At 53.4% G+C, this 23,692-nt stretch overlaps 1 protein-coding gene across 4 annotated transcripts in view; it reads left to right on the plus strand.

Annotated features, from left to right (window-relative positions):
- CABIN1 (calcineurin binding protein 1) overlaps positions 1 to 23,692 on the plus strand; it is a 102,211-nt gene that overhangs the window by 14,980 nt on the left and 63,539 nt on the right. For all 4 annotated transcript variants that reach the window (XM_067015879.1, XM_067015882.1, XM_067015881.1 and 1 more), the window contains 15 exons: positions 454 to 603; positions 2,317 to 2,603; positions 3,603 to 3,771; positions 4,973 to 5,109; positions 5,605 to 5,822; positions 6,897 to 6,975; positions 7,485 to 7,672; positions 8,415 to 8,567; positions 9,832 to 10,026; positions 14,465 to 14,707; positions 14,803 to 14,959; positions 19,843 to 19,958; positions 21,833 to 21,994; positions 22,503 to 22,709; positions 22,891 to 23,036. In XM_067015879.1, coding sequence (XP_066871980.1) covers positions 454 to 603; positions 2,317 to 2,603; positions 3,603 to 3,771; positions 4,973 to 5,109; positions 5,605 to 5,822; positions 6,897 to 6,975; positions 7,485 to 7,672; positions 8,415 to 8,567; positions 9,832 to 10,026; positions 14,465 to 14,707; positions 14,803 to 14,959; positions 19,843 to 19,958; positions 21,833 to 21,994; positions 22,503 to 22,709; positions 22,891 to 23,036 — 2,607 coding nt within the window. The remainder of the gene's footprint in view (positions 1 to 453; positions 604 to 2,316; positions 2,604 to 3,602; positions 3,772 to 4,972; positions 5,110 to 5,604; positions 5,823 to 6,896; positions 6,976 to 7,484; positions 7,673 to 8,414; positions 8,568 to 9,831; positions 10,027 to 14,464; positions 14,708 to 14,802; positions 14,960 to 19,842; positions 19,959 to 21,832; positions 21,995 to 22,502; positions 22,710 to 22,890; positions 23,037 to 23,692) is intronic.

Raw genomic sequence — 23,692 nt, forward strand, 5'->3', positions numbered from 1 at the left:
GCCACCACAGGCAGAGGTGTGCCTATGGGAGGTGTCCGGGGCCTCAAACTCCCACCCTTTCTGTTGATTTCCATAGGATTTGGTGAGCTTGGCTAGTCTGATGACCTTTTTTGGGATGGGTAGGATGGGAGAGTTAAATCCCTAAAAGGTTTTCAGCAAATAATTGAGAGCAGCATTTAATTTTTCTGTGGCTTTTCTGCCATTACTATGATCCTGTTAATACAGATGAAGGTAATGAATTGTAAGCAGATCAAAGGGCGTTAATCATTTCTAGTGTAACGTGGGTATTAAGAATGCTAATTACTGCCCTTTCCAGCCCAGACTCAAGTGGTTATTTTATTTGTAGGAAGAATTAATACAGTTTAAAGGATATTAACTGCATCCCTCTGTGTAAGATTTCCATCTTGGCTCTAGTGTGGCACGGTCACTCCTCTCTGTCTCACGCACTCTCAGTGACATGTCCATCCACGAGGTGTCGGTGAGCACGGCCGAGTCGCAGGCCATCATGGACGAGGCCCTGGGGCTTCGGAGGAGGCGGCAGGCGCTGACCATGCACGAGAAGGAGCCAGACCTGAAGCTGGTGCAGCCCATCCCCTTCCTCACGTAGGTTGTCTGGGTCTGGTCTGCCGGGTGGCCACTGGGCCCTGCTTGGGAGGGGGCTGAGCCTGCCTGGGCTGCTGCCATGGCAGGAGCTGGGCGCACATGGGTGGGTGACTGCAGGAAGCAGGCTGGGCCTTCCCCGGTCGAAGTCCCTCTCTGTTACTGTCCTTGACCCATCACCTGCCATGTTCCTGTAAGCCCCTCTCATCTGCCCACCCTAAGGGGAGAAGGAAACCAGCATTAGCCAAGCCCTGGATGGGGGACACCAGGACTCAGAGAGGCTAAAGGTGAGGGGGGCGCTGATCCCAGGTCCTGACTTCCTGATCTCTAGTCCATGCTCCCCTGCTAGGGCTGCTCGGCACCCTGGAAGGTGGGCCTCAGCGTAGCCCCGGGAAGGGTGGTCCCTGGAGTTGGGGTCATTTAGCCCTTCAGTGAGGTCTGTTCCTAACATCCTGACATTGACCCTCGAGCCTATAAGTTGAGAGTGTCTCATGTGGAGGCAAGTCATGTGGTGGCCCGCAGCTCCCCACCGGATGGGACAGACCTGGGTCCAGCCCTGGTGCCCTCGCTGGGTCATTATGTGCCACTTCCTGGAAAAGAGGGAGCAGCATCCCTCTCTTGTAGGGTCATCATGATGATTGAATCGAGTGCTCGCGGGTCGTGCAGAGCCAGCACGCAGGAGGGGCTGGCTTCGACCCATGTTACTGCTCCTACTTGTTCGTTCCCGCATGTTTGAGTTTCCCAGGAAACTGGAGGCAGTCCCGGGGTACTCAGTCACCAGAAGGGGGGGCAAATGTGCAAAGCTGACAGGCCCCTCGAGGAGAGAAGTACAGCACCAAGAGCTCATAATGGGATCCACACTGCTCTGGGGGTTGGGGAAGGCTTAGGGCCAGAGCTGGAGTCTGGCGGAGGAGTGGGCATGGATCAGGCAGATGGGCTGGGGGGTGTAAGTGGGGTGTTTCTGGGCAGAGGGAAGCCTGTGCAAAGACCTTGTGGTACGTGGGGGGTGGTTTTGTTTGCAGAACTGAAAGCAAGCTAGGGAGGCAAGAGTGCAGGGGCAGGCGGGGGAGGGGGGGTGGGGTTGCGGCCGTGTCATGAGGCTGGGCACCACTGAGGGGACAGGCAGAGGCTTTGGTTTTTAGTCTGAGGGCCTGGGAAGCTGTTCAAGCTTGCTACACTGTGTCATACCATAACACAGCATGACACACAACACAACACATGACTGCATGTAAAACACAAAACAACAGACAGCATACAACATAACATATGCTACACCTCACCACAACAGGGCACACAACACAACTTACACACAACAAAACACACGACAGTCTCATTTTGTATCAAGCAAGCCCTGGCCCAAGAGCTGTTCAGCCACTTTGGACCATATCCCTGTCAATGTTCCTCCCCCAGAAAACCAGACTGGTGGCAACAGGACAACGCCACTGTCGTTTTAAAGATTCGACCTTGTAGGGAAGGGGCTTTTGAGTGAGACTGTGGTTTCTCTGTGTGCCTGGTAGGTCTGAAGGGGCCTGGAGCTGAGATGCCTCAGGGCTTCTCCTGCGGTCAGTCTAGTGGGTGTGGACTCTGCTCCAGCCCCAGCTGCTCCACCTCAGCCATCAGTAATCTGAGACCACCCCGCCCTCATGGAGATGGCGGCCCTGAGCTCCGGGCACCCCGTGTTGTGTGCTGACCCAGGCGGTGACCCTCTCCCTGCAGCTGGAAGTGCCTTGGAGAGAGCCTGCTGGCCACGTACCACCACCTCACCACCTGTGAGCCCCCGCGGCCCAGCCTCGGCAAGAGGATCGACCTGTCTGACTACCAGGACCCTGGCCAGCCCCTAGTGTCCTCTGCCGTGGTGGCACCTGTCAGCGTGATCCAGCCGAGCCCCATCAATGCCAACCCCGAGGTGACTGTGGCAGAGCCTGTGCTCTCTTACGCCCCCGTGGCCACGGCCAGCTTCCTGCTGCACAGCCCCAGCCTGTTGGAGACGGGCATCCCCGCAGGTGAGCAGGCCTCAGGGTTGAGTTCGGGAGAGACCCCATCTGCTGAGCAGGAATGAGAGTTGGGGTGCCCTGGCCTCTCCAGAGGGACAGGTCCTGCTGCTGCTCCTGGCCCCACAGGGGAGCCTCTGGGCCTGCTCGCAGGGCCTCCCTTGTCAGAGGTCGCTTCTGCATTGGGGCCCCTGCAGGGAAGGGGTTGGCCTTGGGGATACAGCTCCTCAGACCACTCGATGCCCAGTTGCTCAGTCCTGGGGTAGAGTTTACTCCTGCCTGTGGCCTGTGAGCTGGCCGGTCCCTCTACTGGTTCTGCTCAGTCACGCCCTGCCCCCAGTGCTGCTGTGCACTGGTGTTCTGGGTTCTTTAGCTTTAAGAAGCAGTCAGCATAGTTACCGCCGTATGTGGTAGTATATGTTGGAATGGTTTTATTGGTTTTTATTTATTATTGGCGTTTTAAAAAGTTTCAGACTAAAGTTCCTGAGCCTTTCCTTGATTTTTATGTCACCGATGAATATCTGGCAGTTAAGGAAGTTTCTGAATGAACCTGTATATGATTGTTTTTAACTTTTTAACTTAATCATACATGACACCCCTCTCCTCTCTGTATGATTTATGCGACTCTCTTGCCCACATCATGTCACTGGGCCATGGCAATGGACAGAGTCAGTGTCATTGCTACTTGCTCTGTTCCATCCCAGGCCAGCCAGCAGGAGGGGCAGGGGGATGGGGCGTTTGACTCTGAGACCCTGGCGTTCTGTAGGTGTGGAAAGTAGCCTTGAGATCTGGCTTTTGGGCTCTGAGTTGGAGAAAGGGGTGAGACTTAAGCGGTTTGGAATGGACTTTTCCCAGGCTCCTTGTTAGAGCAGACAGGAGATTTCCTGAATGTCAAAGAAGCCACAGGTTAAACCTGCAGGCAGGGTTATTATAAAAGAAGGGACCAAGTGCCTCGTGGTGCATTTCCCTAGCCTGCCTCTTGTGAAATTTCAACGTGCTCTCTTTGTGAAGGTGATGTTTCTGGGGGAGATAAATCCAAGAAAGGGGTGAAGCGGAAGAAGATTTCTGAGGAGAGCGGGGAGACGGCGAAGCGGCGGTCCGCCCGTGTCCGAAACACCAAGTGCAAAAAAGAAGAGAAGGTGGACTTCCAGGAGCTGCTGGTGAAGTTCTTGCCATCCAGGTACGGTGCACTTTTTCTGTTTTAGCAAAGGAAGCACACAAACCTCCTGCCTCTGTCACGTCTCTGGTTCCGTGGCCGCCCTCCCCTCCAGGCATGTCCTCCGTCTTCTTGTAACATCTGTACAAATGGCCAACGCTCGGGTCTTCCTGGACTGGGGGCTTGGGTTTTCTTGCCTCTCCTGCCTCTGAATGTCCTGAAGGCAGGAACCATGAGTTTTGCGTCTTTTGGAGCTGGAGGTGACCCGCTCATGCCCCTGGGCCTTCCCTTGTTGCCAGAAGGCCTGGGGCTGCTGCTCCTCAGGTGCAGACGTGGGGACGTCCCGTGGAAGGGGCCCCCTGCGCTTAGGGAGGGCACCTGCTTGGCTTCTCCAGGCTCGGCAGGGTTCCCTCGAACTCTGAGAAGGTGGATGGTGGGCTCAGGAGTCATCCCTTGCTTTCACTGGTTCGCGGTGTTTCTCAGAGGAGCCTCCCGGGAGGAGATGGGCCAGGCTGCGTGGAGCTGGGGGGGCTGTGCCCCAGTGGTCCTTCCCTAGGTTTTTGCCAGGCCCCATGCTTTTGGTCCTTGCCCTGTCACCTCCCTCAGATGCTCTAGGACATTGATGCCTGAGCCTTCCTGGGGTGTATGGTGCCAGTGCCGGACTTCTTAATGCCCTCACTGAGGGCAGAGAGCAGTCAGTCTCTGCTGGTTGGGCATCTCTCTGCCTTCTAACGTTTGGTGGGCATGTCTTGTCATCTGGGGCTTCCTCTCTTACCCCTTGTGTCTTTGTGAGTTAACTCCATTTTATTCCTTCCTGGTTACTGGAGTGGAGTTTGGGAGGTAACCACGTGTGTTACATGAGAATGTCAGGAGGCGCCTACCTGTCCATCCTTGGCGGGGTGGTGGGCTCGGATAAAGTGGAGTCCCTGGGGGGGTCTGAGGTGTGGTGCCTGATGGGAGAGGCCTCCCTGGGCTCAGAGAGCTATGAGGAGCTGTGGAGGGGCTGCCCACCCACCCACTTTCTCCTCATCCCACAGGCCCCCCTCGGGCCTTGGCACCTGGAGGCCTGGCCGACTGTGCTGCCCAAGTGGAGCCTTTCAGCTTCTGTCTCTAGCTCTCCGTGGGGCTGGGGCCAGCCTCGGGTCCGGTTCAGCTCTCCTCTCTCTCAGGGGAAGGTGTTGGAACATGCACTATGGCCTTAGCGAGTTCGGTGTGTTCTGTGCAGGTTAAGAAAGCTGGACCCCGAGGAGGAAGACGACCCCTTTAGTAACTACGAAGTCCCGTCAGAAGCCAAACTGGAGAACTTCCCAAGTGTTGGGCCCCACAGGCTGTCCTTCGACTCAGCCACGTTCATGGAATCTGGTAGGACCCGGGCACCGCGGGCAGTGCTGTGAGGACTCCTTCCTCCCATTCTCCTGGAACCCGCTCAGGCCATGTGCTGGGGGGACGGGTCTGGGTGGTTTTTCAAGGGTGGTCCAGGGGCTGCCTGGTTCTGTCCTGCCTGAGGTCTGTGGTCAGCTAGAGGAAGGGGTGGCACTGGAGTGTCCTGGCTCACACTCCACCATGCTCCCCTAGGGGTGCGGGCTTTGCCAGTCGAATGGGTGCATCGCAGCTCTTGGGTACAGCCGGGAGCTGTACTGCTGTGCAAGGCCACACCCAGGGATCAGCCCTCTCATACCTGCCTGGGCCTTGGAGGTTCAGACAGGTGTGCCCACAGCTGTGAGGCCCGCCCCCAGCACCCCCTTGGGGCACATGGGCTCTTCGCACTGTCACCTGCTCTCATCTCCCGAACAAAATGGGGCCCCTGGCACGGAGGGTCCTCTGTTGAAGTCTGGTCACTTCCCCTGCTCCGGGCAGAGAAGCAAGACGTGCACGCCTTCCTTCTGGGGAACCTGAGCAACGGGGGCATCTTGGAGCTCATGATGCGCTACCTGAAGAGCATGGGCCACAGGTTCCTGCTGCGCTGGCCACCGGGCCTGGCAGATGTCGTGCTCAGCATCTACCACAGCTGGCGGAGGCACAGTGCCAGCCTGCCCAACCCGCTGCTCAGGGACTGTGGCGACCGGCACATCCAGGTTGGCTGGCCAGGCGGTGGGTAGGCGGGGGCCAGGCGTAGGCAGGGGACCTGGCCTGCAACTGCAGGTGGAGGTGTGGGGTTGAGACAGGGGGCAGGTCACGGAGGAGGGAGGTTCACGAGCGGGAGAAGAGCAGTGGAGAGGCTGGAAGGTGGAGGCTTGCTGTGTTCTAGGTGCCAGGGACCGTCACTACCTGTTTTTTCAACAGGTGAGGAGACACAAGTGCAGAGGTGGTGGAAGGCTGCCGAAGGGGTGCTGGGGGCTGCCCTCTGCAGCCCAGGCCCTTGCACTCAGTGCCTCCCAGGGCCAAGGGAGCCAGGGTGCTTTGGCCCCTTATCCCGTGAGAGGAGGAAGGCCGCTTCTGAGGAGGCAGCACTGGGAGCTTTCAGGGCCCCCTGGGTGGTATTTCTTGCTGGGGGCACAGAGGTGGAGGAGCTCCAGGTTCATAGGTCCTCAGGGCCATGTGGGTCAGGGGCCCCTGGCGATGCAGCCTCCACTGGGACACCCCAGGGACTGCCTCCTGGCAGCATCTGCCTAGGCCCGCTCCCCCAGGCCCATCTGCCAAGACTCTCCCAGGTCCTCCTGAGTCTGTTCCAGTGTAGATCCACGTGCCTCTCCTTATGTCCCAGCAGGGTGGAGTGGCGGGAGGGGCCAAAGCTTTGGTCCCTAGACAGACCAGCTTGGTTATTTCCCAGCTGTGCCCATTGGCCAGGCTGGCGCCTCCTCACTGCTAAGTCTCAGCTTCCTGGTCCACCCAGGGAGTGACGCGCCCACCCTGAGGGCTGTCAGGGTTGAGTGCCTGGCGCTCAGCAGGTGGCAGGGCTGCCTCTTCCATAGGACAGTCCCTGAGGACCGAAGGCGGGTCTCCCGGGTCCTCCCGAGTCTGTTCCAGTGTAGATCCATGTGCCTCTTCTTATGTCCTAGCAGGAAGCCAGTGATTACCACTTATGAAATGGAAAGTAGGTAGAGGGAAACTTGATGTTCTCATCAGAGTAAATTTTAGTTTAGGTTCATTCCATCCCCCGCCCTTGACCTTTGTGACCCTGTTCCTGACCATCCACACCCATCCTGCAGGACATGATGCTGATGTCCCTCTCCTGCATGGAGCTGCAGCTGGACCAGTGGCTGCTGACCAAGGGCCGGAGCTCTGCAGGTAGGCGACCTTCTGTGTTCTGCATTGGGTGACTTTCTGGACCCTTGGCAGCCGGGAGGGGGCAGGAGTGGGGGGCCGAGTCACACCTCTACAGGGGGCGCACTTCCCGGGTCGGCTTGTCAGGCCAGGAAAGACCTGGGGTCTCTGAGAAGCAGCTGAGCCCCAAGGGAGCCACCTGCCAGCTTCTGTTACTCAGGATGAGGGATGTGAGATTTCCGTTTTCTCAGGTTATCACCTGATACCTTACGCGTCCCCAGTCATTGTCCCAGGTGATGTGGATCGTTCTGACTTAAACTACTACCTGGTGAGCAAAGATATGCTCCAGATCAGTCTGCTGGATGAGGGCCTCTAGCCCCAGGGTCTCTGTATCCCCATCCAGCCCATCTGGCTCTCTGCTGCTCGGGGACTGTGAGGCTCCAAGGGCTCAGGGCTGTGGGCAACCTCAGGGAGCAGAAGGGTGTCTGGGCCCTGCACATGAAGTTGACTCCTTCTGGCCTGATGGTTTTCAGTGTCTCCTCGGAACTGCCCTGCGGGTGTGGTGAGCGGCAGGTTCGGGCCCGACTTCCCGGGAGCCCACTTCCTGGGGGACCTCCTGCAGCTGTCATTCGCCTCGTCCCAGCGGGACCTGTTTGAAGATGGCTGGCTGGAGTTTGTGGTCCGCGTGTACTGGTTGAAGGCACGATTCCTGGCGCTGCAGGTTGGTGTGTGGTCAGCTGCTTAGGGAGGATGCGCTGGCACCCAGAGGAAGGGGAGAGAGCTGGCCGCGTGGTGGAGGGTGTGTGTGCGCACGTGTGGCACCTGCCTGCCCAGGCACTGGGTTCTGCATGAGGAGGTGGGGCGTGGTGGGGGACGTGCAGCACCTCAGAAATCCCGACGCCCACCATCAGCACAGCTGTAGCGCCACGAGGGGACTCATGGGCCCCCTATAGACCCAACGAGGTTGCTTTGGAGCCTTGACCCTTTCCTTATGTTTCCCGAGAGAGCCTGAGCATGTGTACAAATGGGTGCAGAGTTTTCTGGGAGGGAATCACTGCCCATCTGTGTGAATGGAGCTTGTCTGGAGGGCCCAGGAGGGCTGGCTGTCCCCCAGCCCCTTGCACACTGTGGGAACCAGTGCCCCACAGTTGGTTCTGGAGCTGGGACAGACCTGGGTCTAGTCGTGGCTCTGCCAGCTTCGCTCAGGATCTGGAATAGATACTCAGCCTTGCTCTGTTGTCCCGGTGTCCTCATCCCCACCACGAGGGTCATGATGCTTCCCTTGGAGCTGTAGTGTGAATCATTCGTTCATGCGTTCATTCAGCAGGTGCTTACTGAGCCCCACCCCCTATGTAGAGGGGATGGTAGTAGTTGGCTAAAACCGCCCTCATGGTGCCCCCAGTCTGGTGGGCCCAGGGGGCAGGCACCTGGTGCAGCACAGCGAGTGCCTCTCCTCTGCCCAGGGAGACATGGAACAGGCCCTGGAGAACTATGACATCTGCACGGAGATGCTGCAGAGCTCTGCTGCCACCCGGGCTGTGGCGGGAGCCGAGCAAAGAGACGTCGTTATCCGCCTGCCCAACCTCCACAATGACTCAGTCGTCTCCCTGGAGGAGGTGAGTGGGAGCTTTTTAATGGTGTTTTCTTGGTCAAAGGCCTGACTTGTCCGTGCAGACTAGGAGAGCGACCCATGTGCTGAGCAGGGCAGGGTGGGACCCGGGAGAGGCAGCTCTGAGGTACAGGATGCCACGGACTCACAGGCACACCCCCTGATGGAGTGCTCCTCTGGGGGCTGGGGGCTGGGAGCCGGGGTGGAGGTGTCTGCCCACAGGGTGGAGAATGGCTCTTGCTCAGCTGTCTGGCCTGCATGTGGCAGCAGCCCCAGAGGAACGAGAGGAAAAGCCCCGTGGAAGCAGACCAGTGCTGCTCTGGCCCTGGGGTGGGTCAGCGGTGTGTGGTTCTAATCCTGTCCTCACTGTGCAGCCTCTGACCACATGCCCACAGTTCCACATCTGTGACACATTCACATTAGCTGAAAGCCTTCAGACTCTTGCAGAGTGGTTTCAGGGCCAGGCCTAGTGCAGTGCCCCTGCTGCCCATATCCTGCAGTCCTCCTGTGAGGAGAGGGTTCGGGGGTTGGTGGTGTGTGCCAGCCTCTGGCCTGGGCTCCCTATGTCTCTGCAGCCCCATGCTCTGCGGTTCTAGGAGTCTGGTTTGCTGAACTCTGGCCATGAGGCTGTCTAACTATTTTCACAGACACTTTCTGGAACCCTTCTGCTTCTGTGGTAGTTTTGTTTTTTGGTATATTTGTTCTTCAAAGACTTGAATGCCTTGCCCTTAATAGAAATACTATTTATAAAGTATTTTATAAGGTATTGACTTGCTGTAAATACTTCTCGGCTGAGTCTGTTAAATGCAAAACTCTGGGGGGCTTCCCTGGGGGCGCAGTGGTTAAGAATCCACCTGCCAATGCAGAGGACATGGGTTCGATCCCTGGTCCGGGAAGATCCCACATGCTGTGGAGCAGCTAAGCCCATGCGCCACAACTACTGAGCCTGCACTCTAGAGCCCGTGAGCCACAACTACTGAGCCTGTGCGCTGCAACTACTGAAGCCCGCGCACCTAGAGCCCCTAGAGCAGCTAGTGCTGCACAACAAGAGAAGCCTCTGCAATCAGAAGACCGCGCACCGCAACGAAGAGTAGGCCCTGCTTGCCGCAACCAGGGAAAAGCCCACACACAGCAGCGAAGACCCAACACAGCCAAAAATTAAAAATAAATAAAATAAAATTAATTAATTTAAAAAAAAAGCAAAACTCTGGTTGCATTCAGGGAGCCCGTGAGGGCTTGGTCGTCAGGCAGTGATTCTGGGTCTTTTCCAGATCGACAAGAACCTGAGGTCGCTGGAACGGTGCCAGTCACTGGAGGAGACTCAGCGGCTGTACGAGGCTGGCGACCACCGGGCCGTCGTGCGCCTGCTCCGCCCCACCTTGTGCCCCAGTGGGTTTGACCGGGCCAAACACCTGGAGTTCATGACATCTGTGCCTGAGAGGCCGGCCCAGCTGCTGCTGCTGCAGGTGTGTGCTGCCCCGGCCCTTCTCCTGCTTGTGCCTTCTGCTTGGCCGGAGTTTCTTCTCCAGGGGCTTGGAGGCAGCCCTGGAGAAAGTAGAGAGAAGTGGAGTAAAATCCGCCCCCTCGGGCACCGGGTAGACGTGGTGAGAATATACGGGGGGGAATTGGAACCTAGGGCTCTGCTGGGCTCAAGGTGAGCCTGCGCCAGGCTCTGAACTTCCACATGGCAGACGGGGAAGGGAGACTAGTCAGGGCTTAGCCATCTATCCACCTGATGGTTCATCTGCCTGTCGTTCATTGCTTTTTATAACTTTTTTTTTAAAAAAAACATCTTTATTGGAGTATAACTGTTTTACAATAGTGTGTTAGTTTTTCCTTTACAACAAAGTGAATCAGTTATACATATACATATGTTCCCATATCTCTTCCCTCTTGCATCACCCTTTCTCCCACCCTCCCTATCCCACCCCTCTATGTGGTCACAAAGCACAGAGGTGATCTCCCTGTGCTATGCGGCAGCTTCCCACTAGCTATCTAATTTACATTTGATAGTGTATATATGTCCCTGCCACTCTCTCACTTCGTCACAGCTTACCCTTCCCCCTCCCCATATCCTCAAGTCCATGCTCTAGTAAGTCTATTTTATTCCCGTCCTACCACTAATCTCTTCATGACATTTTTTTTTCCTTAGAGTCCATATATATGTGTTAGCATACGGTATTTGTTTTTCTCCTTCTGACTTCACTCTGTATGACAGACTCCAGGTCCATCCACCTCATTATAAATAACTCAGTTTCATTTCTTTTTATGGCTGAGTAATATTCCATTGTATATATGTGCCACATCTTCTTTATCCATTCATCTGTTGATGGACACTTAGGTTGCTTCCATGTCCTGGCTATCGTAAATAGAGCTGCAATGAACATTTTGGTACATGACTCTTTTTGAATTATGGTTTTCTCAGGGTATATGCCCAGTAGTGGGATTGCTGGGTCGTATGGTAGTTCTATTTGTAGTTTTTTAAGGAACCTCCATACTGTTCTCCATAGTGGCTGTATCAATTTACATTCCCACCAGCAGTGCAAGAGGGTTCCTTTTTCTCCACACCCTCTCCAGCATTTATTGTTTCTAGAGTTTTTGATGATGGCCAATCTGACTGGTGTGAGATGATATCTCATTGTAGTTTTGATTTGCATTTCTCTAATGATTAATGATGTTGAGCATTCTTTCATGTGTTTGTTAGCAATCTGTATATCTTCTTTGGAGAAATGTCTATTTAGTTCTTCTGCCCATTTTTGGATTGGGTTGTTTGTTTTTTTGTTATTGAGCTGCATGAGTTGCTTATAAATTTTGGATATTAATCCTTTGACAGTTGCTTCATTTGCAAATATTTTCTCCCATTCTGAGGGTTGTCTTTTGGTCTTGTTTATGGTATCCTTTGCTGTGCAAAAGCTTTTAAGTTTCATTAGGTCCCATTTGTTTATTTTTGTTTTTATTTCCATTTCTCTAGGAGGTGGGTCAAAAAGGATCTTGCTGTGATTTACGTCATAGACTGTTCTGCCTATGTTTTCCTCTAAGAGTTTGATAGTGTCTGGCCTTACATTTAGGTCTTTAACCCATTTTGAGTTTATTTTTGTGTGTGGTGTTAGGGATTGTTTTAATTTCATACTTTTACATGTAGCTGTCCAGTTTTCCCAGCACCACTTATTGAAGAGGCTGTCTTTTCTCCACTGTATATCCTTCCCTCCTTTATCAAAGATAAGGTGACCATATGTGTGTGGGTTTATCTCTGGGCTTTCTATCCTGTTCCATTGATCTATATTTCTGTTTTTGTGCCAGTACCATACTGTCTTGATTACTGTAGCCTTGTAGTATAGTCTGAAGTCAGGGAGCCTGATTCCTCCAGCTCCATTTTTCGTTCTCAAGATTGCTTTGGCTATTCGGGGTCTTTTGTGTTTCCATACAAATTGTGAAATTTTTTGTTCTGGTTCTGTAAAAAATGCCTAAATTAACTATTGAGTACATATAAAATTGATAAAATATCTATACAATGTAAAGAATTAAGAGAAGGTAAATAGTCCCGTAGGATTAAGTAGTTGAAGGAAAGGAACATGAGTGTGGTGTGTGAGGCCCATGTGCCTTGTCGGCTCCCTCCACGCCCCCGTCCTCAGCACGTGAACCCCCGCTGAGAGCTGACGGGGCACCAAGCCTCTGCTGGGCTGCGTGGTCACTCAGCCTCCCCGCGCCTCAGCGTCTTGTCTCCAGAGCGGGGATGGTTATTGTCTGTACCTCAGAGGCCTGCTGTGGAGTTTCATGAGCTGGCGTGTGTGGGCATCACGCCTGGCATGTGGCAAGCCCCAGACGGGTACTGGCAGTGGCTGCTTCCGCCATCCTTGGGACGCATGGAGATGGATATGGAAGATGATACACAGGATGTGCTCAGTGGTGTAGGGTGGGCTTTGATTTATTATCTCACTGGGTCCTTCCTCTTTAGCCTACGGAGAGAGCCCAGTCTTCTGGTCTTTTATTTTTATTTTTTTTAACCTTTAAAAAAATGTGAAGGGCTTCCCTGGTGGCGCAGTGGTTGAGAGTCCGCCTGCCGATGCAGGGGACGCATGTTCGTGCCCCAGTCCAGGAGGATCCCATGTGCTGCGGAGCAGCTGGGCCCGTGAACCATGGCCGCTGAGCCTGCGCATCCGGAGCCTGTGCTCCACAACGGGAGAGGCCACAACAGTGAGAGGCCCGCCTAGCACAAAAAAAAAAAAAAAAAAATTTTTTTTGGCCACACCGTGCAGCATGTGGTATCTTAGTTCCCTGACCAGGGATCGAACCCGCTTCCCCTGCAGTGGAAGTACAAAGTCTTAACCACTGGACCACCAGGGAAGTCCCCTCCCGGGCTTTTTGAACTGACTCTCTTGAACTGGGAAATGGTTAAGAGGTGTGACTGGGAACAAGTGGAGGTGAAAGGGGAAGAATGGGGAGAGGAGGGCAGGGGACAAGCTGTGATGACCTCAGCGCCAGTGGCTGTGAGGTGGACAGCTGAGTGTGCTAGGGACAGGCCAGCTCAGTCGCTCAGGTGGTCTTGCTCGGTGGTCTGGAGCTCCTGGGCAAAGTGGGCGGGGTGGGGGGGGCAGGCCCAGGGGAGGGAGCTGCTGCTGGGGAGGCACCACACAGTGCTGAGGCCCGAGATGAGGCCTGGGCCGAGTGCTGGGGAATCTGCTGGTTTTTGCTCCTTTTCCTCTTGAGGGGGTGTGTTTTCTTATTGATTTGGAATGCTTTTTATATATTAGAGATGTTAATATTTTTCTCATCGAATGTTTTTTCCCAGTTTGTTGTCTGCTTTTAAATTGCAGCTTGTGCTTTCTTTGATGTACATAAGTTTTGAATTTTTAGGTCATTAAATCTTTTGATGTTCTCAAACAGCGGTGAATTTGTTCATTATGATTAGAAAGCCTTTTCGAGGCTAGAACAACATTCATCCCGTTGTTGCACACACAGGATGGAGCTCCCACAATGTGCCTGACACCGGACAACAGGGAGGCCCCCTGACGGAACCTACTCTCCACAAGGGAGGCCGCAGGGGGCGTGTCAACAGACAGACAGAGGCCTGTGCGCCTTGCTTCTTCCTTCAGTGTTAGGCGTTGGGTTCATGCTTGCGTGTAACCCGCTTCACCTAACTTTTGTAGGGTGGGGGGTCTGACGTGGAATCCTCTCTAGGATATGCAGGAGGCTCAGTCTCCCTGTGTAGATGAGCTGCCTGCCACATTCTTCAATGTAAGTGTACAGTCTCCTCATGGTTGCGTTGATTCTTAGTCCTGATACTTTGGGTTGCTGTTTGAGCAGGACGTTTTTGCTGGTCATTATGTCTTCTAACTACGTTTATGGTTTACAGGAATCCTGTTGATTTTTACGTGTTTATTTTAAATCTGGCCACTTCACTGCATTCCCTTTATTTCTGATGGTTTCTGTTTTGGGTGGGTGGTCTGTTGCCACAGTCAGTGGTGATTTGCTCTCATTTGTTGGCAGTTATTCTTCTGCTTTTTAGCTCTTTCTGGACTCAAGCACTGGGGATCATGTCACATTAGCGTGATGGGTCCTTGTCTCTGACTTTCTGTCAACCAGCCTCTTGCATGTTCTGATCAGGTGGGGTTGGCTCTGGCCTGTGGCCTCCACCTCTGCCCCTGTGGGCTCCAACATACCTCAGCAGCTCCTGCTTGGTGCTGGCTTTCCCTAAAGAAACACAGGCCCCGTTTTCCTGGCGATTAAGGCTCTTAAGTTGGGGGTGGTTTTGATCTGCATTCAGGTGCGTTTCTGCCTGTCACCTTGGAGGGCGGTCAAGGTGGGCGGGCCTGCTCTGCATGCCCTGGGCCCCTGTGGGGCCAGGTGTGGCGAGCATGGCCGTAGCTCTCACAGCGCCTTCCTGCCCCCTCCTCCCTCATGCAGGACTCCTTGCTCCGGCTGGAGGACCACCGGCAGTGCTTCGAGTGCTCTGACGTGGCTCTGAATGAGGCGGTCCAGCAGATGGTTAATGCCACTGAGGCTGCCGCCAAGGAGGAGTGGGTGGCCACGGTAACCCAGCTGCTGCTGGGCATCGAGCAGGCGCTCTCAGCAGACAGCAGCGGCAGCATCCTGAGGGACTCATCCTCCGCTGCTGGCCTCACCCGTCTCACCAACAACCTCATCCAGGTAACCCGGTTCCTTCCTGCCTGCCTGCAGCCCAGTTGGCCCTGAGGACGCACCCTGGGGGGAGCTGACCCTGCAGTGACACCCCATCGCCCCAGGTCATCGACTGCAGCATGGCCGTGCAGGAGGAGCCCAAGGAGCCCCATGTGTCCTCGGTGCTGCCCTGGATCATCTTGCACCGCATCATTTGGCAGGAAGAGGACAGTTTCCGCTCCCTGTGCCACCAGCAACAGCTCCAGAGCCCGGCAGACGAAGGTGTGGGGACGTGGTCCAGTGGGGACGGCCCTCAGCCCGGTGTCCCTGCCTCTTGTCTCTGCCTCAGGGCCCTGCGGCCCTGTCCAGGCACCGTGAGTGGGCTTGGGCTTGGGCAGAGGATGTTTCGTGGCACTTGGATGGAGGCAGAGGCTCCCCACCATGTGGTGGGGGCAGGGCCGTGGCCTGTGCAGTGTTTCACGACGGGTGCAGGTGGCGAGCACCGTGAGGAGCGGGCCTGCTCTGGGAGCCTCGTGCCGCCAGCTCCTCCAGTCCCTGTTCAGCCTGTGGGCCTCGTGGGTGTGGACCCGGGCAGCTGGAGGGCAGCATGGGGCAAGCAGGCACAGGTTCCACTTCTTGGTCATGTGACCATGAGCCAGTCAGGCGACCCCCAGCCTCTGTTCCCCTGTCCACTCTGGGGATAGTGGCACCATCTCAGGGTTGTTGGAGGACCTATGGGGCAGTAAAGCCATCGTTGCCACGGCAGGTCAGTGCTGGCACGAGGGGTGCTGGTGCCGAGTGCAGAGGCCTCAGGGGCGAGCCAGGGCCCTGTGGGGAGATGGCACTTGAGCCAGGTCAGCACAGTGGTGGGAAATGTGGTTGGTGGAAGAAATTACATCAAAACGACAGCTAAATGACATTTAAGCAAAGAGTGTAGCTCTACCAAATGGACTTTATTCCTTTGGTTTTCTCACATTTTCAATCTAAACTTGGCTGATATACGTATACTTTTTATATAGCTATGATTACACTACACGTATTTATGTGTATATTCAACTAGCTTAAAATTGAATTTATTGGGGGGTTTTCCTCAGTCGTTTGACAGATCAGCAAAGCACACAGGAAGGAAAGTCAGCTGTGTGGCCACAACCACAGAGCCCACACCAGCTTGCCTTCCTTCCACTTGCTCTCTTGCTCCAGGTGCTTCACTCCGCAGGTGTCTGTAAGCTGCTCTCTGCTTGTCAGGCCTCCGTGGGTGAGAACCTCTGGCCTGGAAAGGTTCACAGTGGGGGCGACAGATGGTACCACTAGCAGCACCCACAGTGCCATACCTGAGGCCTGACGGGGTACCGGGAAGCAATGGGGCAGTGGGGCAGGGACCCGTAAGGGCTGGGCATGTGGCTGGATTTGGCAAGGAGCCAGACCGAGAAAGGCTTTTGCCCCCGTGTATAAGCTGTGTGGCTGTGTTCCGTTGTCTTCGCGATGCTAGGAGAGGTGCCCTGCTTTGCCCGACTCTCAGGGCAGCGGTGTTTCTCTCTTACTGGTCATTCTTTAGTCAATACCTCATGCACGCCTTTTTGCTTCTGCTGAATTGATTTTTCTGATAAATTTTTAGAACTGTTATCTTTGGAGTGCTTGACAAATAGTGCCTCTGTGTTTTACAAAAAAGCTTCAGTGGTGAAAAAAAATTAAGGTTTACACCTATAAATGTAGGTGTAAAAAGACTTCTGGGTTAAGAGTCTCCTCTTAATTACTTATGCAAGCACAATATAGGGTTTTTTTGGTTTGCTTTTTTGTTTTTTTTAGTAACAGGATTTCTTTTGTTTTATTTTAAATATTTGTTTATTTATTTATTTATTTGGTTGCACCTGGTCTCAGTTGTGGCAGGCAGGCTCCTTAGTTGTGGCATGCGAACTCTTAGTTGCAACATGCATGTAGGATCTAGTTCCCTGACTAGGGATCGAACCCAGGCCCCCTGCATTGGGAGCGTGGAGTCTTTTTAATTTTTATTTATTTATTTATTTATTTATTTATTTTTTGCGGTACGGGGGCCTCTCACTGTTGAGGCCTCTCCCGTTGCGGAGCACAGGCTCCGGACGTGCAGAGTCAGCGGCCATGGCTCACGGGCCCAGCCCCTCCGCGGCATGTGGGATCTTCCCGGACCGGGGCACGAACTCGTGTCCCCTGCATCGGCAGGTGGACTCTCAACCACTGCGCCACCAGGGAAGCCCCTGGAGCGTGGAGTCTTATCCACTGTGCCACCAGGGAAGTCCCTACGATATAGTTTTTTTAAAAATTGCCAGTAAGCAAATAAGGGAAGGAGGACAGTCCAAGGCCATAAACTTCAAAAGTGTGGGCTAGGGAAACAAGGATCCTGGTGGACTGGCCGCCGGTGTGGCCTGTCTCCTCCTCCACCCCCAGGAGAAGGACTGAGGGGACAGGGTGAGTGGACAGAGTCCTCTGTTCTCTAGAGAGTGGGCTGGCGGGGCTGCCCCCTGTATTGCCCTGGGCCTTGGCAGAGGCAGGAAGGGCTGCTGGGTCCTGCCCCTCCTGATGGCAGTCTACAAGGAGGACACTCTGGCCGGCAGTAAGGGGCCGGCGTGGGGCAATGTTGCATGCTGAGTTCCCTGGAGCAGATGTTGGGATGGTATATTAGGAATCTCTACTCGTGAAAGGAAGCGGGAAGTAGCGGGGAGAACAGCGTGCATCCTGACGTCGTCTCGGCCCCCAGCGGGGGCTCTGTAGCATGTTGGGCAGAGGAAGCCAGGCCTTTGCCCTCCCATCTCACTTCAGTCACTGGACATGGCTCCCGCGGCTGTAGCCAAGCCGAAGGAACTGCTGGCTGGGGCCATGTGCTGGCTGCACTGCTCTCCCCAGGCAGCCATCCTACCTTTAGGAGATCTCGGAAGAGAGGAAGAAACCCGGGTCCCCCATTGCTGACTGATGCAGCCCTGGTCGAGCGAGCTCCCTTCTTTTCCTTCAGCAGACACAGGTGGTGGAAAGTGATTGAGAGCAATACCTGCTGCAAGCTCACAGCTTCGAGGAAGGGCAGGCTGGTCTTCTTTGTGGGAGATACCCCAGAAAATTCCTTCATAGTGATTGCAGCACTGCCGTGGTCCGAGGAGCCACCCTGGCTGACCATGAGTAGGATAGAGGTGACGTGGCGGGCATGCTAACAGGTCATGGCCCACCCCTACCCCACACCCCGCATTGAGTACAGGAAGGGAAGAAGGGAAGAAGGTCAAGAGACAGGTGAACTAGGCCTGGAAGAAAGCATACAGCAAGGAGCAGAGGCAGAGGCTTGTGGGTGATTGGCCCAAGAAAATCAGTTGTTAAAATTTCTAAGACGATAAGCAGAATGAAATGAAAAGGAAAACTGCAGAACTAAGGGAAAACGCTGCAAACCACATCTCACCATTATAAACTAATAAACTAAAACAGCGAGGAGCAGAGTGAATATGACTGAAACTGCGGGAGATGGATTAAGAGCTAACAGCACTGGAGAGAAGGTGGTAGATGTGGAAGACAGAGGTGGTCCAGTGTGAGGGTGAATGGAGCCCCTGATGGCAGCAAGGAATCTGATGTCAAATACAGGAAGAGTTCTCTGAATTGTAATAAACATTGAATCTGCAGGTTCAAAGTAAATACCAAGAAAAGTTGATATGCAACAGTCTACATCAAGATGCATCCTGGTGAAGGATCTATTTCAGGGGTAAAGACTTGTCAGGTTTCTAAACTGAAAAAGCAATTTATCTTAATGGGACAAAGAACAGGGCTCATTTCAGATTTCTCCCTGGCAGTGTTCAGTGCAGTTGGGGTCATGTCCATATGTCTGCAGGGTTCTCAGGGCAGGAAAGTGTGGGCCCAGGCATGTAGCCAGTCGTTTGTAATTACAGTGGATTCCAGCTCCTTGAGTGCTTCTTACAAGCATGGCTGGAGGATGAAGTCAGTAAACCAACATGAGTCAGGATGGAAAAGCCACGGGAAAGAGCTTGTGATGAGCACCAGATCCATTTAGAATCGGAGTCGAAAGAGAGCAGCCGGGCTGATTATGGCTGCAGAACAGAATATACGTGTTATAACCCTACTGCAGTTAGAAGCAGTATGCACGACCAGATTGGGAGCTGGGGGAGAGGAGGAAAAAGCTACCACAGAGCCATCACTGACCTGGTGTAACAGTCATTTGATGCTGTTGAAAATGGAAATGAAAGGACTTCTCTGGTGGTGCAGTGGTTAAGAATCTGCCTGCCAATGCAGGGGACACGGGTTCGATCCCAGGTCTGGGAAGATCCCACATGCCATGGAGCACCTAAGCCTGTGTGCCACAACTACTGAGCCTGTGCCCTAGAGCCCGTGAGCCACAACTACTGAGCCCAGAGCCCGTGCTCTGCAACAAGAGAAGCCACCGCAGTGAGAATCCCGCACACCACAATGAAGAGTAGCCCCCGCTCGCCGCAACTAGAGAAAGCCCGCGCACAGCAACAAAGGCCCAACACGGCCAAAAATAAATAAAATTAAATAATTTTATTTAAAAGTACAAAACAAATTTCATGAAAGAATCTTGATTCTGTTTTCTCTAGTACTTTCTATCCTAATGTGTTCTGTCCTAATCCTCTTTAAAAACGTTGGTTATAAGACCATGATAGGTCATGGCTCAGTTTCAAACACACCAAGGGATCTTTAAGGAACTAGTCATAGTTCTAGTGATGAACAAACATTTATCTGAGATTTGGTAGTTCTTTTTCCTTCTGTAGTAGTTAAACAGACCTAAATATAAGAATTTTTAAGTTAAGCAATGATATGTATAGTATGGGTTCCATTGTCGTAAATGACTTGTCTCTCTCTTTCAAAATGTCTCATACACACATAGAAAGATGCTTCCAGTGATGTTCACCAATGTCAGCCCCGGTTATTGGGGGTGGGCAGTGCTGCTGTTTGGTGATGGACCATTCCTTCTGTATACGGTCCTGTGTGATCTGAATTGCTTTTTGATAAGCATGTACTGCTTTAGTAAACCCAGTCACATCATTACTGATTTTTGAAAGACAAAAAGATGAAAAAGGAAAGGAGGAACTCTGCAGCCCCTTGGTATAGACAGAGGAGGGGGGCCCACTGCTCCCAGCTGTGCTGGCACTGACGCTGTGTGTCGCCTGGTCTTTCCCCAGTGACAGCCGATCTGCCCATGCTCCCTTCCTCCCTCATGCTGCTCAACACGGCCCATGAGTACCTGGGCCGGAGGGCCTGGTGTTGCAACTCCGACGGGGCCCTGCTGCGATTCTACGTAAGTGCTGCTGGGGTGCGCCTGCCCTTCTCTGCCCATTGTCACCCCGGGTCTAGAGTGCGTGCCTGTGCTTTCTTTTTTTTTTTTTTTTTTTTTGCGGTACGCGGGCCTCTCACTGTTGCGGCCTACCCCGCTGCAGAGCACAGGGATCCGGACGCGCAGGCTCAGCGGCCATGGCTCACGGGCCCAGCCGCTCCGCGGCACGTGGGATGCTCCCAGACTGGGGCACAAACCCGCGTCCCCTGCATCAGCAGGCGGACTCTCAACCACTGCGCCACCAGGGAAGCCCAGCCCGTGCTTTCTTGCTCTCTCTTACCCTCTTTCTCCCCGCTTCTCTCTTGGAGTAGAATTTAAACTATTGACTCTTTTTTAAAGTGATTTTAGGTTCATTTAGATTTTTTCTTTCATGGTCAATTCTGTTTTTGGAATAGTGTCCACATAAGCATAAAGTTGTTCACGGTATTTGCTGATGATTTTAAAAGTCTCTGTGGTACCTCTAGTTATGCCCCCTTTTTCATTGCTAAAATCATTTATTTATGCTTCCTTTTCCTTTTTTGAAAAACCAGTCTTTTATGAGGTTTATCGAAATTAGTTTTTTCAAACTACCAGTTATTGGTTTATTGACCTATTTTTTCTTTGCTTTCTAGTTCACTAATTGACACTTTATTTTTTACTTTCTTTGCTTCGTGTTTTTTCTAACTTATTGAAGTAAATGCTTATTTTAGTGATCACCTTCTAATACATGTGTTGGAGATTATAAATTTTCCCCAAGTACATTTTTAGCTGCATGCCATAAGTTTTGATATTTGCGATCTTTATTTTTATTTATTTATTTTTTAATGATAAGGTCTTTAAAAATTTTTTTTAAATTTTATTTATTTTTTTATACAGCAGGTTCTTATTAGTCATCAATTTTATACACATCAGCGTATACATGTCAGTCCCAATCGCCCAATTCATCACACCACCACCACCACCACCACCACCCCGCCGCTTTCCCCCCTTGGTGTCCATACGTTTGTTCTCTACATCTGTGTCTCAGTTTCTGCCCTGCAAACCGGTTCATCTGTACCATTTTTCTAGGTTCCACATATATGCGTTAATATACGATATTTGTTTCTCTCTTTCTGACTTACTTCACTCTGTATGACAGTCTCTAGATCCATCCACGCCTCAACAAATGACCCAATTTTGTTCCTTTTTATGGCTGAGATATTTGCTATCTTTATGTAACTAATTTCTAATTTTATCAAATTATGTTTGGAGGATGTGGTCTATATTATACTTAGTCCTTGGTATTTGTCGAGACTTGCTTCTTGTCTAGTTTTGGTAAAAATACCGTGGATGCTTGAAAAAAATGGATGTTTGCTAATAGTTGGGCATCATAATGGTAGCCATTGCTCTGACCTCTGTAGATTCACCAGTTGACTATCCTTCACCTCCTCTGAGATCCTCACTAATGTCTGTCTGCCAGAGAGAGGTTCCCTCGGCCCTAACGAGATTTATCGTCTGACATTATAACTGTAATTCACACCCCTCCACGGGAGTCTGAGCTTCCCAAAGCAGGGACAGTGTCTCGATGTGCCCAGCATAAGACGGTGTTCAATAGATATTTGTGGAGCAGATGAATGTCTAAATGAACAAGTGTAGCTAGAAGCTGCAAGAAACTGCCTGCGGTGCTGGAAAGAGGGAAACTGGGCAAATCCTCAGCATGCCCTGTGGAGCAGGGCCCAGATGGCTCCCAAGGGGGTGGCAGGCTCGTTCCAGGACACAGGCCCAGACAAGCTCCTCAGGTTAGCAGAGCTGATGGGCCCACTGTGCAGGCAGCTGCCAGCCCTCCGCCAGGTGCCTCTTCCCGCCCACCCACCACCTAGGTGCGCGTCCTCCAGAAGGAGCTTGCTGCATCCACCTCTGAGGACACTCACCCATACAAGGAGGAGCTGGAGACAGCCTTGGAGCAGTGCTTCTACTGCCTGTACAGCTACCCCAGCAAGAAGAGCAAGGCCAGGTACCTGGAGGAGCACTCGGCTCAGCAGGTAAGGGCCCCCTGGGGGCGGGGCCTGGGCTCCCCTGGTCGGGGTGCTGTGGTGGTGGGGCGGTCAGGGGTTGGGGGGTGGGATTTGCTGCATCAGGTGGACTAGTCCCACCAAAGAAAGTTCTTGCTTTCCTCACAAGAACTAGTTTCATAAATGTTGACTAATCATTCAAAAATGTAGCATGGCAATTTTTCAGTAGATCCCAGACCAAGCGCTTGGTCAGTATTTGGCAACCAGGTGACCTGCCCTCTGTCATGGCCATGTGGACTCAGAGCGAGCCCTCAGTTCCAGTGTTTGTCTCTGTAAAGACCGGGTTTGTGCTGGTTCACTTTTCTGCTCGTCACACGCTTGGGTTTGGGGATTGCAGTCGACGAGCAGATGTTTTAAGTATGTGGGAGTCATTTGAGGCTCTCCTCATCTACATTGGACACTGAGCATTTCCGTAGAAGGACTCTCCCCCGTGTGCTCTACCTGGACCACACTATGGCCTGCCTCTGCCTTCTTTCAGGTGGATCTGATATGGGAGGATGCCCTGTTCATGTTCGAGTACTTTAAGCCCAAGACCCTTCCTGAGTTTGACAGCTATAAGACCAGCACCGTGTCCGCTGACTTGGCCAACCTTCTGAAGCGAATTGCCACCATCGTGCCCCGCACAGAGCGGCCAGCCCTGAGCCTGGACCAAGTCTCCGCCTACATTGAGGGCACCTCTGCAGAGGTAGGAGCTGGTGTGCTGGCCGTGTCCTGTCTCCTCCAGCACCTCTGCCTGCGTACCTTGGCCTCTTCCCTGCTCTGTGCCAGCTGGCAGGGCCCTGGGAAGTGAAGGGCCCTGCTCACACCCTGGTGACACCCAAGTCCCTGGCTCCATGTCCCCTCACCCTTGCCCTCTCACCTGCCAGGTGCCCTGCCTCCCGGAAGGGGCCGACCCCTCCCCGCCGGTGGTGAATGAGCTCTACTACCTCCTGGCCGATTACCATTTCAAAAACAAGGAGCAGTCCAAGGCCATCAAGTTCTACATGCACGACATCTGCGTCTGCCCCAATAGGTCAGCCACAGGGTGCTGGGCAGGCCTGCTGCGGGAGGGCTGGGGACTCATCTCGGAGAGCTCTTCCCGGGTGGTTTGGGGTTCCCCTGCCCACAGCAAGGAGGCCAGGAAGAAGGAAGGAGAGGGCTGGTGGGCACTCCGCAGAGGCGAGGAAGGGCAGAGCCTTCTTCCCCAGTCCCTGGGGTGGGGGCGGGGTCAAAGCAGGCAACTGTGTCCTTCTGGTCCCAGCCCGCAGCCCTGGGGAATCAGCTGGGTGGACTCTTGCTTCTTCCACTGCAGTGTCTTTTGTTGTGGTTGTTTTCTTCCTTGGGGGCAGGGGAGGGGGGCTCCTTCCTTCCTGGGATGCAGTGCGTTGATGGCTGGAGAGCCCATTGTACGTAAGGCTCATGCTTTCTTCCCAGTGGTCCCTGGTGGCCTCTTCTTAAATCGTACTGATTGGTCTGATCCTCGTGAAGGGCCTGCTAAGCTCATCAAGTCTGACTCGCTTGATTGAGAGGGAATCTTTTCTGATGGCTGCTGCACCTAGGAGGGCCAGGGTCGGAAGGAGACCACTCTCTGCTGGTGACCTGTGTCTGAAGGGTCCAGAGTGGCCTCCATAGGCAGCCTTCCTGGGAGTTGTCGGGAACGGAGGGCTCTGCCTTATCAGGCAGGCCGGG

Source organism: Kogia breviceps, chromosome 15, assembly GCF_026419965.1.
Source record: "Kogia breviceps isolate mKogBre1 chromosome 15, mKogBre1 haplotype 1, whole genome shotgun sequence".
Lineage (NCBI taxonomy): Eukaryota > Metazoa > Chordata > Mammalia > Artiodactyla > Physeteridae > Kogia > Kogia breviceps.